The following is a 17785-nucleotide window of genomic DNA, read 5'->3' as shown; positions in this document are numbered from 1 at the left end:
TACATACTGATATACAACTGAACATCAGCAGGAGAGGACTCTTTAAAGTAGAGACACTACATACTGATATACACCTGAACATCAGCAGGAGAGGACTCTTTAAAGCAGAGACACTACATACTGATATACACCTGAACATCAGCAGGAGAGGACTCTTTAAAGTAGAGACACTACATACTGATATACACCTGCATCAGCAGGAGAGGACTCTTTAAAATAGGGACACTACATACTGATATACACCTGAACATCAGCAGGAGAGGACTCTTTAAAGTAGAGACGCTACATACTGATATACACCTGAACATCCGCAGGAGAGGACTCTTTAAAGTAGAGACACTACATACTGATGTACACCTGAACATCAGCAGGAGATAACTCTTTAAAGTAGAGACAATACATACTGATATACACCTGCACATCAGCAGGAGAGGACTCTTTAAAGTAGAGACACTATATACTGATATACACCTGAACATCAGCAGGAGAGGACTCTTTAAAGTAGAGACACTACATACTGATGTACACGTGAACATCAGCAGGAGAGAACTCTTTAAAGTAGAGACACTACATACTGATATACACCTGAACATCAGCAGGAGAGGACTCTTTAAAGTAGAGACACTACATACTGCCTGAGAGAGACGCTGAGACGAGTGAGAGGGAGAGAGAGGAGCTGCTGCTCATTATCTCCTCCCACTCGCTCGTTCGCACGCATGCGCACGCACGCGCGCGCGCGCACACACACAGCAGTACCCGTTTGTGTCCACTCGATGGAGGCAGTGTTATTAGATGCATGTGTTCAGGACTCAAATGAACTGAAATATTCTTCAAAGCAGGGAAACTGCCGCTGAAAGTCAGACTGAGTTGTTTCAGTTGATGTTTAAATACCACAGTTGACTACAGACTCCGTGTTGCTTCACTTCTCTAAATGAGTATAAAGGTCCTGAGCAGCTCTGCTTACATGAGGCTGTAAAAACTGTAATATTGTTGTGAAGATTTATATTTATATTCTCTGGATTTCTCTGTGTTTTCACTGGTCCCGCTCAGCAGCAGCCAGAATGACTCTATCCTTCAAGGAAACAGCACTCGAACATGTTGGTCCCTGGAACATCAGAAATATGCCATTTAAGTTTCAGACACCTGTGATCAAGCACCAAGGAGAAATCCCCCTGTACATTTCAAATACCCAAGTTCCTGCAGTAAAGTATTTTACGTGTACTGTACACGTCAAATACTTTACTGCAGGAACTCGGGGATGCAAAGTGGGCAGGTTGCGAGAAAGGCTTTTTGAGTCTGAGAGACCAGGTCCCTGTACACGTCACATACTTGACTGCGTGACCTCAGGTACGTGGACAGCACCTCAAATACATCACTACACGACCTGTGGTATTTTAAATATAAGGTCATATTTCAAAGATGCACGTCACTTTGAATTAGTCATCTGTGAGGCCACTTTTAACACTACACCAACTTTCATGCAAATCAGAGTAACTTTATTTTTGACCTGTTTTTCAGGAAAAGTCAAGTATTCAGAGATGAGTTGGAAAAGGTCCAACAAATCAAAGGTTCTCAAATCATCTCCAAAATCAACAAACTCGATCCAGGGGCTGGAAGCATGACACAGTTCAAGGATCAGCTTCCTGGCCCATTGCAATGTTGAAATATGGCCCTGTCCACTTCAAATACATAACTGAAGGATCTGGAGTATGTGAAGTGTACAGGACACATGCTTCATATTTAATGATACTAATGAGGCCGGAGCCTAGACGCCAGACTATATGCTGCGGTTAACAAACCGTTAATACGTTTTCTGAATGAACAATTGTTCTCTGTCAAATAAAATGGTATACTTTGACTCAAACTTAGTACTTTATTTATTCATAGCACATGTACTTTTGTTTAACTCGAAGAATTTGAAACCAATGTTTGATTTCAGGGAACAAAGAAACTGGTGAAAACATTTAAAAAATGTTATTGTTCATCTCAAAAAGAGAGCATGTGATCGCGATAAAAGGAGATATTACGTAATGTTAGATGATTGTATAATAGTAATAATAATAATTCATTACATTTTTATTCCATCGATTTCCCAAGTGCTCAAAGCGCTTTACATTACACATATTGGACATGTAACCGTGAATACAGTGGACAAAACCCACAGGAGCAAAGTATGAGAAGCTGTGAAGATCTAAGGAGCCTTTGATCCCCAAAGTGATTTACCAAAGCACCGTGTTCTTCACAGACCCCAGAGGAACGCATCATACTGCTCTCCCCACCTGTGTCCCTCCCTTTCCGGTCACCTATAACCATATTTACTTTACCTGATGTACTTATATGATTCGGTTTTCTTCAAGTTTATATTTTGTTAGTCGAACGCACTTATTGTAAGTCGCTTTGTATAAAAGCGTCAGCTAAATGCAATGTAATGTAATTTCATACACCTTTATCCGGCTAATCACTGCCACCTAATGTTCAAATAGTTTAACGTAATAAATCTAAAGAGCATAATATAACATGCCAACTAGGGGTGTGAATCACCAGGCTCCACACAATACTTAAGCCACGATACGTTAGTATTGCGATTCTACGATATGCTAAGTATTGTGATACGATATATTGCGATGTTGCAAATCACATGGGCTATGTCCATGTCCGTCTTCCCTTCCTGGTTAAAACATGCATGGGCGCGGGAAGGGGGGTGCTGAGGGCGCTGCAGCACCCCCTAGCGGCAGGCAGGGGGTGCGGAGCTCCCCTGTCTGAATTATTATTTGACGGTTATTGCTCCTCCCGCTGTGCATAATCTGTGTAATATGTAGCCAATACATTCCACATTGTTGGTAAAATAATATTTTGGCCTGCCCCGAATGTTTTTTCTGTAGCCCCGGACAATTCTACCTCAATAATATAATACATTAACCGTGCTTTACGTGAACCTCATCAAGACACTAGAAAGGACGGGAGGACTTTAATGTCCCGTGTTCATTGAATGGAACAGAGGCAAGACACCAGACCAATCAGAGAGTTGCATGGAAATAAAAGTGTGCTTGTGTCATTCAAGCTCGCGGCTCTGTGTGTGTGCGGAAATAGCGCATTTAGTGTGTGTGAGAGAGGGGGAGAGAGAGAGGGACCGGTGCCAGCAGCAGGGACCTTGTTGTTAGCATCTGGTTAGCTAGCTGCACTAACGGACATACGGAGCTGTTTGTTCCACAACAAGCTGGAGGAGAGCTCTCCTCTCAGACTGAGAGGCTCAGGTGAGCTAAAGGACTCTCTGAGTGTTTAGATAGTTAACTTTAGTCTAAGTTATCTCAGTGGGTCTCAAACGGTTTGGTCAAAAATTATTCAAAAGATTATTTCCGCGGCACACCTTCATATGATCATTATAGTTATAAAAAAAATAATAGAATAAAGGAAAAACAGTTATGAAATACTATATGGCAGTAAAACAAGAATACAGTTTGAAAGGGGAGTGATTTGTAAAATATCCATAAAGAAAAAGAACATCTGCTTACAGATGTGTTTCATCTAGGTGTTGAGAGATGTATCCATAGATCTCTTAATGTTGCTCTCAAAGTGCACCAGATTGATGCTTTTAACTTCAATATTTAAAAAAAATCTTCCAGGGGGAGCATCCCCCCGGACCCCCCTAGAGGAGGTGAGGTCCGCTCCCCACTCGTAAAAAATAGCACTTTACCCCTGCCTATGCCGTGAGCTGATTATCGAGCCATCATTGTAACAGTCGCGGGTTTACTGTGTGTTTGCGTGTGGGGAGTTTTTTTGTGCGTGCTCAGCCCAGCACCTCAGCACCCCCACTCAAAATACCTTCCCGCGCCTCTGAAAACATGTGTTTGCAATATGAATAGTTTATGTAAATAACCCAATGTGTGTTCTTTGAACCTGAAAAGGAGTTGTTTTTGTTACTTTCATTGCAATCGTATACATGTCTTCACGCAACTTCCTGTTTTATATAGACATGCTTTTATGTTGAAGGCGACTTTGCGCTATTAGCAGGAAGTTGCTGTTAACAACGCTAAGACTTTACGGAGATAAAGTACAGATATTAACGGAGATATCAACACTTAAATACGGCGATATCTAAAGATAAAGTTTACATTTAAGTGTTAGCAAGAGGCTCAAGGTTAGTGTTAACTGTAATATAAACATGTGCTTTGTGTCTTAATTCGTTTATATACTGTATTATAACTTTGCTAACTATTTGAAGTTCACTTTTTGAATGGTATTCTAAAGTAATGCTCATGAATGAAACTTAAATGTATTTGTTGTTTTGAGTCTTTGTGTAGCTCTTACGTTGGTCTTTGAAGTTTTCAATAAATTAGAAATCATCAGTGAAGTTTGCGACCGTCTTTCAGAGCGATATGCTAGTTTACAGTGACTAGGCTGTATCGATTGTTTTCCCCACCCCCAATGCCAACAGTAAACATAAATGGCTCCAACAATGTTAATATTATTTTAAATGATCAGCGGTGGAATGCAGTGAAGTGAGAATAACTGGCAGGTCCACGTTGGAGCCCAAAGTAACAGCAAAGTCTCAGATGAAGGGAGTCCCTCAGGTCTTCAGTTCTGGGCCTTGTTACTGTCAGTGAAATGGTATTTATTAGTCTTCAGATTCCTCCAGGTCTTAGCAGATGCAGCCTTTCTGATTGTTTTCGGGGAATTTTCAACAATGAGTGGTTTCCAAGTGTCAGGTGACCTGAGATTCAGTCCTTCAAAAACACTTCAAAGCTACTGCCCCCTTCAAAGCTTTATCCTTCTATTTTCGCTCGCTAGCCGTTGGGCAGCAAATGGTCCAGGAAACAATTACAGCATTCAATGACAACGCTACTGCAGTGGATATCATCGTCCTTCAGGTAATGGCTCAGTGTGGTTGCTCCCAGAACTGCACACAGCCGTCTCGGCTCTCCAGCGTCAGGCTCTCAGTCCAAGCAGTTTTGGGGGAAAGTGATTTAGAATCTAAACATTCTTCAAACTGTTTCTAGCTTTTAGGAGACACAAGATTACTGAAAGTGATTCTCTAAACAGTCCCTTTTCTTTTCTCTAACCCTCTCTGTCAGAACAGTTAATTCCCCTTGATCCTAACAGAGTTTCTAACGTCTATGAATAAACCAGGATAGAGGTTAACCTGAAGTGGCTGGAGACCCAGGCCTGGCCGGAGGTCTCCATTACTTTATATTGTGGCTGCTGCTACTTCTTCTACTACTCTTGCTACTTATTTTTCCCCTCCAACTGCTCCGATCTCTGCTCCTGTTGCTTCTCCTTTACTTCTCCTGATGCCCCAGATCCTTTTACCACTGCTCCTCTTGGGAAACCTCTTAATATTACTGCTGCTGCCTCTGCTGCCTCTGCTGCTGCTGCCTCTACTGCTGCCTCTACTGCTGCTGCCTCTGCTGCTTCTCCTACTGCTGCTCTTCGGAAAGCTCTTGCTCCTACTCTTGCTCCTACTCTTGCTCCTACTCTTGCTCCTACTCCTACTACTGCTTCTGCTGCTCCTGCTCCTGCTCCTGCTCCTGCTCCTGCTGCTACTGCTACTCCTGCTGCTCCTGCTGCTAATGCTAATGCTGCTCCTGCTAATGTTGCTGCTAATGCTGCTGGTGCTGTTAATGCTGCTAATGCTGCTGCTGCTAATGCTGCTGGTGCTCCTAATAATGCTAATGTTGCTCCTGCTACTGCTCCAAAGGACACATAAGGTTCAATTTCCTTCAACAGGCTTTCTTTTTTCTCCTCACCACCACCTGAAGCACCTTTCTTGAACTGAATCCGTTCTTCTCTCAAAAAAGTCTCAGACATCTTGAACATCTGGTCTGTGTAGTACTGTCCTCCGTTAGCTGAGACCATCTCATTTACTTTATCCAGGAAGGTTCTGACCTGCTCTCTGCTGCTCTTGGTTTTGTTGTCAAACACACAGTATCTACCTCCACACATGGAGACCAGCTCAGAGACATGATCGTTCTTCTTCATCAAACCCTCAATGGACTGACCTTTGAGGTTGTCTCCATGAGTGAAAAGCACCATGGAGTACTTCAGAGCATCACCTTCAAAGAGTTTAGGAAGCAGCTCAAACAGCTTTATGTCTGCTTCAGTGATTCTGTCTACTCTGACCACGATAACGAAGGCATGTACTCCTGGACTCCCCTCTAGAGTAGACCTCATGATCTGCAGGTACAACTGCTCTGGAGTCAGATGTTTGTCAGTGAACCCTGGAGTATCGATCACCGTGACCTCACAGTCCTCCACTGTGGCGGATGCAGAGGTCGCCTCTGTACTGACTGAATCAAAGTCAGCTCCAGGGAGACCGAGCATCACGATCCTCTTCTCTTCGGAAACACCAGCTGGAAGACAGAAACCAGGTGATAATTAACAGTTCATGTCTGTACAACTACTGTCAGTAAAACAGCTTTAACCAGTATTGTTGTATAAATATTCTCCTAGGCCCTTCCTCTGACCCAGTGTATCAGTCTGTCCTCACCAGTGGTTGCACTAAACCAGGGGTCGGCAACCTTTTTGATATGAAGTGCCATTATAAAAAAAATTGTTATCAGCGTGCCGACGATCGTGTATTATCAAGGGGGGGGGGGGGAGCCTCGCGGCGGGGAAGCAGTGTGTGGACCTGTCAGCGCAGCTTACATGATGCCAAATTTAACAAACAAATTGAAATGATTGGTTTAAACGGCATAATAATAAGGACGATCGTCCGTTCTGTGATTCTCCAAAACACACATGTTATGATATTAGGGTCATGCAGAGTGAGATCAGATCGCTGTCCCTTTAAGAGAGACAGAGAGGGGTGTGGCGTGTGGATGGTAGAGCGTGAGTGAGCGAGCGAGCATGTGTTTGTTTCTGGAAGTGAAACAAGGCAGCAGAAAAAAAGAGGTCTCAGGTCTGTGATGTATTTTGTGAAACAGAAGAATAACTAAATAAATCCAACGGCCTCCCAAGAAGAGCTCGCCTCTCTCCATTCATTTAAGCTAAAGTGGGTTATTGAACCTGAAGCTTGTTGCTTCTGCCCTGGGAGACGACAGAGAGTCATCCCCTCCTCGACTACGGTCTGGGAGCCGACAGGAAAGTTCAACACACAGATGGCCAGTCCGCCCCTTTGTAGCATATTATGTCGATGAGAGATGAGCAGATCACCACTGGGCTTTCAACTAAATACACAGCCACGCAAAAACTGCGGCATTTGTACAGCTCCTTATGGGTACTGCAATTAGTGAAGTGCTTTCCTCCGTGGTGAAACGATCAGCACTGCACCACGGAGGAAAGCGGCAGAAAGTCACCTGGAGTAAAGAAAGCGGGGCTGCGTTACGTGCATGGCTTCCTTCTGCAGGTAACGGGGAGACGCGCTCTGGCGGCGGTCTCGTTCAGGATCCGAAAATACAATTTAAATATTTTTGCACACTTATTCCTAGTGTGCCACTGGATACGCTGGCACGCGTGCCAGGGGTTGCCGTCCCCTGCACTAGACTTTTTCAACGGGGGTCGCACGCTCGTGTACTGCTAGCGGCGTGTTATGCATGCCCATTGCCCACTGCACCTCGCAGACATTTCAATGATTTGTACGGCAAAGCACGGTTTGGAAACGGTATCATTTTCGTTTTGGAGGGCATGCATAACACGGCAAAACACCGGAGCCTCGCTGTTGTTCTGACTTTGTTCTAATTCGTCAAAATGACGGACTGCTTTCAGATTTTTCCGTCATTGTCAAAAAATATCCATCATAGGCGGAAAATATTCGGTTAACGCGACCTCTGGTCCTCACTGAGCAACGGCGCCTTGGGCTGCTCTCAGTGTCTCTCTGCTCCTGTTGGGTCAGCTGATAGAGGTTATAGTGACCTGGTTATGCAGCATGTTGATTATTCTCTCAGAGCTGAGTACATGGTCTGGGGTAGAGATCTTCAGAAACTCAGATCACATGTTCCTGCTCTCTGTGTCTCTCTGTGTCTCATTGATCCAGAAGTTTCCCTCACACTAAATAGCAGTTCACCCCTGATTGTGACACCCTAACTCAGTGTTGTGCTGTTACCTGAGGACTGATGGACGGCGGTGCTGAAGGCGTCTCTTCCCAGCAAAGTGTTTCCACAGGAACTCTTCCCTGCTCCAGTCTTCCCAAGAAGAACCAGCCTGAAGACTGGGACAGGAAATTAGAGTCATGATATTATCACTTTCTATCAGAAACAACTTAATGTTGGTTCAAACACAAGGTGTGTTTTCCTCTGGAGTAAAGAGTGCTTGCTTTGTATTAAAGGGACCATTTGTATACCAACATTTAAAGTATAGAAAGTATAATGTGTTTAAAGTGTTTCACACCTAGAGGAGGTTCCATGCTGTTCCTCCTCTTCTCTCCTGTTCAGAAACAGAGACACATTTATTATTAATAATCAGGAAACCTCACATTCAAGAGGACACAAATACCTCATTCAAGGGACGTGCACAGACATTTTGGGGGGCAGGGGCTCAAGTGAGAAAAAGGGCACATCCCATCCATCCATCCATCCATCTTCTCCCGCTTATCCGTGGTCGGGTCGCGGAGGTAGCAGTTCCAGCAGAGAGCCCCAAACTTTCTTTTCCCTGGCCTTATCAACCAGTTCTGACTGGGGGATCCCAAGGCGCTCCCAGGCCAGAGAAGAGATATAATCCCTCCATCTGGTTCTAGGTCTACCCCTTGGTCTCTTCCCAGCTGGACGTGCCTGGAACACCTCCCTAGGGAGGCGCCCAGGTGGCGTCCTAACTAGGTGCCCGAACCACCTCAACTGGCTCCTTTCGACGCGAAGGAGGAGCGGTTCAACTCCGAGTCCCTCCCGGATGACCGAACTTCTCACCTTATCCCTAAGGGAGACACCAGCCACCCTGCGGAGAAAAACCCATCTCGGCCGCTTGTACCCGCGATCTCGTTCTTTCGGTCATGACCCATCCTTCATGACCATAGGTGAGGGTAGGAACGAAAATGGCCCGGTAGACAGAGAGCTTTGCCTTCTGGCTCAGCTCCCTTTTCGTCACAACGGTGCGGTAAAGAGACTGCAGTACCGCTCCCGCTGCTCCGATTCTCCGACCCATCTCACGCTCCATTGTTCCCTCACTCGAGAACAAGACCCCGAGATACTTGAACTCCTTCACTTGGGGTAAGGACTCATTCCCTACTTGGAGTGGACAGTCCATCGGTTTCCTGCTGAGAACCATGGCCTCAGATTTGGAGGTGCTGATCCTCATCCCAGCCGCTTAACACTCGGTTGCGAACCGATCCAGTGAGTGCTGAAGGTCGCAGACCGATGAAGCCATCAGAACCACATCATCTGCAAAAAGCAGTGGTGCAATCCTTAGTCCACCGAACTGCAGACCCCCTCCCCCACGACTACGCCTCGAAATCCGATCCATGTATATTACAAACAGGATTGGTGACAAAGCGCAGCCCTGGCGGAGGCCAACCCTCACCTGAAATGGGTCCGACTTACTGCCGGGGACCCGGACACAGCTCTCGCTTTGGGAGTACAGAGATTGGATGGCCCTGAGTAGAGACCCCCTCACCCCATACTCCCGCAGCACCTCCCACAGTGACTCCCTGGGAACCCGGTCATACGCCTTCTCCAAGTCCACAAAACACATGTAGACTGGATGAGCGTACTCCCAGGCCCCCTCCAGGATCCTTGCGAGAGTAAAAAGCTGATCCGTCGTTCCACGACCAGGACGGAATCCGCATTGTTCCTCCTCAATCTGAGGTTCGACAATCGGCCTGACCCTCCTTTCGAGTACCTTAGAGTAAACTTTCCCGGGGAGGCTGAGTAGTGTGATGCCTCTGTAATTGGCACACACCCTCTGATCCCCCTTTTTGAAAAGGGGAACCACCACCCCGGTCTGCCACTCTTTCGGTACTGTTTCCGACTTCCACGCAACGTTGATGAGACGTGTCAACCATGACAGTCCGTCAACACCCAGAGCCTTCAGCATTTCTGGGCGGATCTCATCCACCCCCGGGGCTTTGCCACTGTGAAGTTGTGGTTTACTTAGGGCACATCCCATAATCATTTATTAAAAAAATGTAAAACTAAAAGTTAAATATAGTTGCACATCTCTGGCTTACCAACCAATTAGTTTGAATACCCTCACACTCACGCAATTGTTTAATACTCAACATAATACTAAATAATCAGTTAACACAGAGACAATGATCGTCTTTAGTATTCACTACGCACAAGAGCAGACAACAACAAAGCCACAATGTGCATGTTTTCTAAGCTACTAGTTAAAATTGCTATAATAATTAGTTTATTTTAGCACAAAATTAAGTCCTTTGAATTATTTTTGTGGTATTAAAATAAATAACACTTTAAAATCAACAAAAATGTTCAAGCACAACTGAAAAAGGCTGTTCTCTACATAAATACGCAAACCAACCTGCACTCCAAACCAGTGCTTGAATTGGAATAAAAAAGGTGCCAGTACTCTAAATCAGCAACAAGTATTTGGCACAAAGTCATAGTATATCCTATAGTGCTGGTGGGTTTGTCTCTTTACTGTATATTTTAGAAAGGCTCACTGTACTTAAACAAAATGACTCAGGGTGCATCTGAGATTAGAGGGGGTGCAGTGGTAAAGTGCTATTTTTATAAGTGGGGAGTGGAACTGACACCCTCTAGTCTAGGGGGGTCCGGGGGCATGCTCCCCCGGGAACATCTTTTTTTTAAATATTGAAGTTAGATGCATCAATCTGGTGCACTTTGAGAGCAAAATGAAGAGATATATGGATACCTCAACATCCATAATGAAACAACTGTAAACAGATTTACTTTTTCTTTATGGATATAAAAGAAAGTAAAGCTTGACTCCTACTGGCTGGTTAAATGACTCCTTGTCCCTGAGGCCACTACCAGTTTTTGTGCCATTTTGCTGGATTTATTTGTCAATAGCGTTGCTGCACAAAGTGATAGCCCTCTAGTTTAAATCTACTACCCAAAAAGAAACATATGGAGATGGGTTACTATTTAAAAAAAATTGCAAATCTATTTGGGAACAGTGGGGCTGGGCCTCAAATCCTATAGGGGGGTCCGGGGGCAAATCATAAGTACATGGCCATAACCAATAACATACAATATCTAATATGAAAAAACATTGAAACTTGTTTATTTATTTGTTTTTGGTTCATTTATAGTTGTGAGTGTGTCTGGGCTCCTGAATCGGCCTCTCCTGTCTCCCTCCTCTCCCCCCTGCTCCTCTTTGAGGCAACAGCAAAGACTAGTTTTAGCTCTCAACAAGTTTATCTTACCTTTTTTCACCTAGTTAACATTTAGTTTGTATTATTCATGCATATTTTACTAATCACTACCCCCTCAAATGGAAATATGTGTTTACATAAATGGTGACCGAACCGTTTGAGACCCACTGAGATAACTTAAACTAAGTTAACTATCTAAAGACTCAGAGAGTAATTTACCTCACCAGAGCTGTAGTTATCAGCCTCTCAGTCTGACAGCAAAGGACTCTCCCTCCACCTTGTTGTTGAAACAGCTCCTTATATCCGTTAGCGCAGCTAGCTAGCACCAGATGCTAACAACAATACACGTAACCGATGTGCGCGCTTTCTCGCTCGCGCGCCACACATACACCAACACACACCCTCCCGAGCTTGACTGACACACAGAGACCAATCGAGGGCATTAGTATGATCTGTATGAAAGTGGCAATGTCGGCAGGCCACGTCATGTAGACAGCCAGTCACCCTCTGTGAGGCAGAGTCAGACCCACATTTGCGCTGCGTTGCGTTTACAATATATACGTATATTACCGGCGGCTGAGTACCGGCATTTTGCCGGTACTCAGTAAGAAGTGCCGGTACCACATGGGTAAAAATCAGAAGTGCCGGTACTGCGTACCGGTGAGTACCGGCCCAATTCAAGCACTGCTCCAAACTACAAGTAGGCCTAAATTTAGTTACAACAATTACACTTAGTGCATTCTCCTCTCCTACTCATTTACTTAATTTAATTGGACAAAACACATTAACAAATCGGAAAAAACTGTGAAAAATATGTATTAAGAACATGCAAAAATACTGCAACTTTATTGAAATTATTTAACAAGGTCTTGAAATCTGAAATTAAATATTTTGCTAATAACTTCATTTGTTACTAACTTTCTTTGTATCTTTCTTTGCACTTGGAAGTTGTTAAATATGTTTTTGTGTCTTCACTTGTTGTCTCTCCTTCCTCCCTTAGCAGCAACCTTCTGGGGGCCATGTCCCTGTAGATGTTTATTACTTCACTGTGGATAGCAGGAATGTCCTTCTCAATAGCGAGGAGGAGGAGATCAGAAAGCCTCTCTTCTGTACTTTGGCTTCTCAGTGTGTCTTTCACACACTGGCAGCTTAGTCATTTGTTCGTCACCACTCACCTTCAAAATAAACCAAGAAAATAAGCCGGCATAACATGGGACAGTAAAGTGGGAGGTGCTGCTACCTGTCTGTCTGAAGGGACTGCCGATGTCTGCACCGCTGTGCGCGAGACGTGGCGGGAGGGAGGAAGAGAGGGAGGGAGGGAGAGAGCAGCGGAACTTCACAGTCTAATCTCCCGACCTGATATTTTTCTTTTTTATTCAATCAATATATTTTTGGAAAGTGTACGCAAACAGCAGTACATACATATTCATTTATTTATAAAAAAAAAAAACACCCCATAAAAAGGGCACTTTCTGTGGAGGAAGAAAAAGGGCAGGGGCTCAAGCCCACTTTGAGGTCTATGTGTGCACGTGCCTGCCTCATTCAAACCAACGGTGTTTCAGGGCCGGTTCGGAGCTGGAGTTTGAAAAGCACCGGGTTTTCCTGTTCACACTGCAGCGGAGCAGCCTCTTAGCTCCGGAATCCGGTTCGCTTCAAGCACCAAAAAATTGTCCGGCTAGAGCAAAAGCACGACATACGTCAAGCTTACGTCGAGGCGGAGGAAGAGGAAGGGGCAGGGGCAGGGGCGGGATCAACTCCTGAACAACAACAAAAAGCCCGCGTTTTATCCAGTTTGTCCACAACGATGGAGAAACTTAACAAGCAGCAGTGGTCCACTGAAGAGACCAGCTACCTACTGGGAATCTGGTCTTCCGAAGAGGTACAGAGGAAGCTGGAGCACAATCGGCCATTGTTATTGTTGTCGGTGTCAGCTGTGAGGGGGTTTCCGCGCGGTTTGGCTTTATGAAGCTGGCACGGAAACGGTTACGACATGACGCAAACAATGACGCAATGACGCAGCACCAGTCGGACTCTGGGCAGTGTGAAAAGAGCCGGAGCTAAACCGAAGAACCGGTTCTGAACCTGAAAAGCTCTAGCACGGAGCTTGAACCGGAGTTGCGTTGGCGTGAATGAGGTAAAAGAGAATCAGTGGAAGAATACTAACTATACCTTTACACACTTTATTCCTCAGATTATTAGGAACTAAAGGTCATTTCAAAAATACATTTGAAAGTAAAGTCAGCCTCTGTTTTAAATTCTGCTTTCGTTTTTTAAACTGTTATTATCTAGTGCTAAAGTCTTTCAAACTTTACTCACACTAATTTCCTAATCGATGTTTTAATTTAATATCATTTTGCATATGTATTTGTATTAATGCTCAGTAGAATGAGGATTGAGTCTTAAGGATTCAAACTCTCTTTTATTTATTTATGATTGTAAATGTTGACTAAAACTCAAAACCAAAGTCAAAACAAACAAAACCATTCATTACAAATAAAAGCTTTATAATGGTTTATGGGGCTGGGAACCAAAGGGTCACCGGTTCAAGTCCCGTTCGGACCAAAGTACTGAGTGTGGACCTCGGCTCTGCTCCTTCATTAGTGCACGTCTCATTGGTGCACATCTCATTGGTGCATGTCTCATGAGTGCACGTCTATAGGTCCTGTTTCAATAAAATACTTTCTTTTCGATAAATTAAAGTTGTAGTTTTATCGTAAATGAAAATGCTATTTACGCAGGATATCTCATCCAGTTTGGGTTCTGCAGGATATGATCACAGGTACAGGGGCAAAGAAACGATGGGGATCCTTGTACAGTTTCTAGCGTGGTGACATCACAATAAATGCCGGAGGTGTTTTGTTCACTCTCGGCGCCACACGCTTTGAAAGTGCAGCATGGTTTATTTCAACTGTTTGCACTGTAAATCGCTGATAAGGCTGAATGTAGAGATAATCAATAACTCTGTGGAGAAGGAGCTCTGCTGTCACACAGAGGTTCAGGAGAACCTTCCTGTATCTCTCTGTGGAGAAGGAGCTCTGCTATCACACAGAGAGATTCAGGAGAACCTTCCTGTATCTCTGTGTGGAAAAGGAGCTCTGAGGAGAGCAGCTTCTCTCTTCTCCTACTTAAAGGACAGAAAAAACTTTGTCTCAACAGGCAAATACACATCAACCCTGATAAATATGTCATGCGGGGTTCCTCAAGGCTCCATCTTAGGACCTTTGCTTTTTAATATTTATATGCTACCTCTGGCTGAAATTATTAAAAAGAGCGATCTAAGCTATCATGTCTATGCAGACGACACCCAGATTTATTTTAAAATCACACCAGGAGACTACTCTCCGATTAGAACACTGAGCAAGTGCATTGAGCACATCACTGATTGGATGACTCAGAACTTTCTCCAATTGAACAAACAAAAAACTGAGACCATTGTTTTTGGAGCAAAGAAGGACCGATTAAAAGTAATCGCAGAGCTTCAGTCGGCAAACTACAAAGTAACTCACAAAGCAAGACATCTAGGTGTAGTGATGGACTCAGACCTGAATTTTAACAGCCACATTACAACAGTCATTAGGTCTGCTTATTATCACCTGAAGAATATATACAACAGGACTTAGAAAAGCTTGTCCATGCTTTTATTTTCAGTAGACTCGACTACTGCAATAGTGTATTCACAGGGCTGACAAAAAAATACATCAGAAAACTGCAGCTGATCCAGAACGCTGCTGCACGAGTCCTCACTAACACTAAAAGAGTGGATCACATCACTCCGGTTCTGAAATCTCTACACTGGCTTCCAGTCGGCCAAATAATTGATTTTAAAGTAGGCTACTATTGCTAGTTTTTAAATCATTACATCGTTTAGGACCAAAGTATATTGTTGAACTCCTACATAATTACGAGCCATCAAGGTGCCTCAGGTCTTCTGGGACGGGTCTGCTATCGGTTCCGAGTAACAACAAAACATGGAGAGGCAGCATTTAGCTATTATGCCCCGACAATCTGGAACAAACTACCCAAATCATGCACGTCCGCAGAAACGCTTACTATTTTTAAATCGAAACTAAAAACCTATCTCTTTGGCTGCTTTTAATCGAGCTGCTCATATTCGAACTACAGTATTTTAAACATGTATTGTATACCTGTGGTGTTTACTTTTATTATTTTATTATCTTTGCTTTGTAATGCCTGTTGTAAAATGCCATTATATAATGTGTTTTACTGTATGTATTCCTAAAAAGAATTTTAATTTGTTTTGTAAAGCACTTTGAATTGTCACGTACAGAAAAGTGCTATATAAATAAACTTGCCTTGCCTTGACTTCACATTTATATATTCAGTCTAATATTTAATATTCCATCTCTCACACACATACTTATGTATAATAACTTGCTTTATATTTTCTTTTTCTTATTGTTAATTTGTAAATTCAACAAGTAGCCTATATTTCTACTTTCTTGTTTATTTCTAGTCTTTTTAATTTCTCTAATGTCTCCACGCTGTTCTGTTGTCTTCATTACACGGAAATAAAATACACTGTTTACCATATACTTATTGTCCTAAGTGTTTTTTTTTTTAGGCTTATAAGGTTATTTGTATAGTTAACATTTACATTTGGTGTAAATAGGTGTGATTTATTATTTTGTATAATACAGGCTATTATTTATTTACTGTATATTCAGGTTAGGTTATTGATCACATGTTTACAGTAACCTTCCCTGTTCCGTACTTATTCATGATCTGAATGTGTGCTCTCAGGAGCAAACAAACAAACAAACTTTGGATTGTATGTGTGTGTGTGTGTGTGTGTGTGTTTGTGTGTGTGTGTGTGTGTGTGTGACACACACACACACACACATACACATACTCACACACAACATAATGATGGGAACTTGCAAACATTTATTTAACATGGAGTAAACAAACAAACGTTGGATTGTTTGTTTACTCCTTGTTAGACTGGCTTTGATCCGTTTTTGCAATTGAACTCTTCCTATATGAAACAGGAGGTGTAATCATCAACTTATTTTATAACCGCGTCTCTCTTTACCTGTGTCGTCCCCGTAAATTATTATTATTATTATTATTAATATATATATATATATATATATATATAATACTTTGTATAAGCTTTGCTTAGAGATGTATATACATAACGGTTACTAAATGAGGCTGAATAAATGTATCTGCGTCATTTGTTCAAAAGTGAAAGTAAAGAATACATCATTAAAAACAGAATAAATCCCGTCTTTAAACTCTGAAACCTCAAAGGAAGAAAAGATACTCGAGATAAAAGTGGGTTTAAAGAATCAGAGTGAAGTAATCAGAGTAAATGAAACTTACGGGGTTTACTGGTTTCTGCCATTTCCTCAGCGTGAACTCCTTTCTGTCAAGAGAAAACTCTGCACAACTACATCCGGTCTACACAATACAACTCACCGGGGCGCGTCTATCGTTATTCCAAGGTTATGGCGAGAAAGGATCCGTCTAGTGTAAATATGACGTCACGTTCTCGTTGTAACTCTCGTTGTAATCGGAGCGGCTCGGAAACACATCTACAGAAGTAACATGATGCAACATACACATTAATGCAGCAGCAATATTAATAGAGAAACATCAGACATAATAGTAAAACACTGCAAGGGAACATTTTATTGCACCAGGAACTATCTTGGGACTTTTGCTGCGACAACGTTGATTTGCCTGTCAATAAAAAATAAACCAGTGTTGGTGATCTACAGTTGGTGACCACTAACACCCTATTTCAACAGTCACACTCCCTGTAATTGACATAATTAATAGATAGTTTAGCTTCTCATCATCTTTTTCAAAAGAGCCCCCACCAATATTGATTTTGAAAAATATCTTTTAATTGAAATATGGGAGCAAAAACAAAAGGGTAGAATTGATCATACCATATTATGTTATTATTGCAACTGTTTTTATTATATTGTGTTGTTTTGTTATATATATATATATGTATGTGTGTGTGTACAAATTAATTAATATAAAGTGTATATATGTGAGTGTGTGTGTATAAATGAATGAATACATCTGTGTGTATAAATGAATAAATACACGTGTGAGTACATATAAGTGTGTTTATATATATATGTTTATAAATGAATAAATGTGTATATATATAAGATAGTATCATTAAATAATGCTGTGTGTGTATAAATGAATAAATACATGTGTGAGTACATATAAGTGTGTGTTTATATATATATATGTTTATAAATGAATAAATGTGTGTTTATATATATATATATATATATATATATATATATATATATATATATATATATATATATATATATATATATATATATAATAGTATCATTAAATAATGCTGTCAGATAAATGAAGTAGGCTACACATATTCTGCACTTACACCAGCTGAGATGATAAAACACCAGTAATACAATCTCAGGACTCTGGATCGTTTACTTTCAGTCAACAAATCCTTTGGAAAGACAAAAAACAACTATTCAATATCCTGCTTTACACCCCGACCGCTATAACTGCAGAAGATGAAGTCTATGACGCTAAAACTACGTT

The 17785-nt window shown here is 42.3% G+C and overlaps 1 protein-coding gene across 1 annotated transcript; it reads right to left on the bottom strand.

The window, feature by feature from the left end:
- Positions 1-1859: 1859 nt before the first annotated feature.
- Positions 1860-16678, bottom strand: LOC307035264 (GTPase IMAP family member 6-like). Its single transcript, XM_079674374.1, has 4 exons — positions 16568-16678; positions 8323-8358; positions 8039-8143; positions 1860-6347 (listed from the first exon to the last, which is right to left on the bottom strand). The coding sequence occupies exons 1-4, from the start codon at positions 16587-16589 to the stop codon at positions 5224-5226; spliced, it is 1287 nt and encodes a 428-aa protein (XP_079530500.1). The 5' UTR covers positions 16590-16678; the 3' UTR covers positions 1860-5223.
- Between the last annotated feature and the right edge of the window lie 1107 nt (positions 16679-17785).

Source organism: Notothenia rossii, assembly GCF_949606895.1.
Source record: "Notothenia rossii genome assembly, chromosome: 4".
Classification (NCBI taxonomy): Eukaryota; Metazoa; Chordata; class Actinopteri; order Perciformes; family Nototheniidae; genus Notothenia; species Notothenia rossii.
The sequence above is the reverse complement of the archived record's forward strand: the minus strand, read 5'-3'. Positions and strand labels throughout refer to the sequence as shown.

Excerpts from the sequence above, each read along its gene's own strand:
- LOC307035264 (XM_079674374.1), bottom strand. The coding sequence starts at position 16,589 with ATGGCAGAAACCAGTAAACCCC. Across the intron at positions 8,144-8,322 it reads CAGCATGGAACCTCCTCTAG|TCTTCAGGCTGGTTCTTCTT; the intron begins GTGTGAAACACT and ends TTCCTGTCCCAG. Across the intron at positions 6,348-8,038 it reads CGCCGTCCATCAGTCCTCAG|CTGGTGTTTCCGAAGAGAAG; the intron begins GTAACAGCACAA and ends TCTGTCTTCCAG.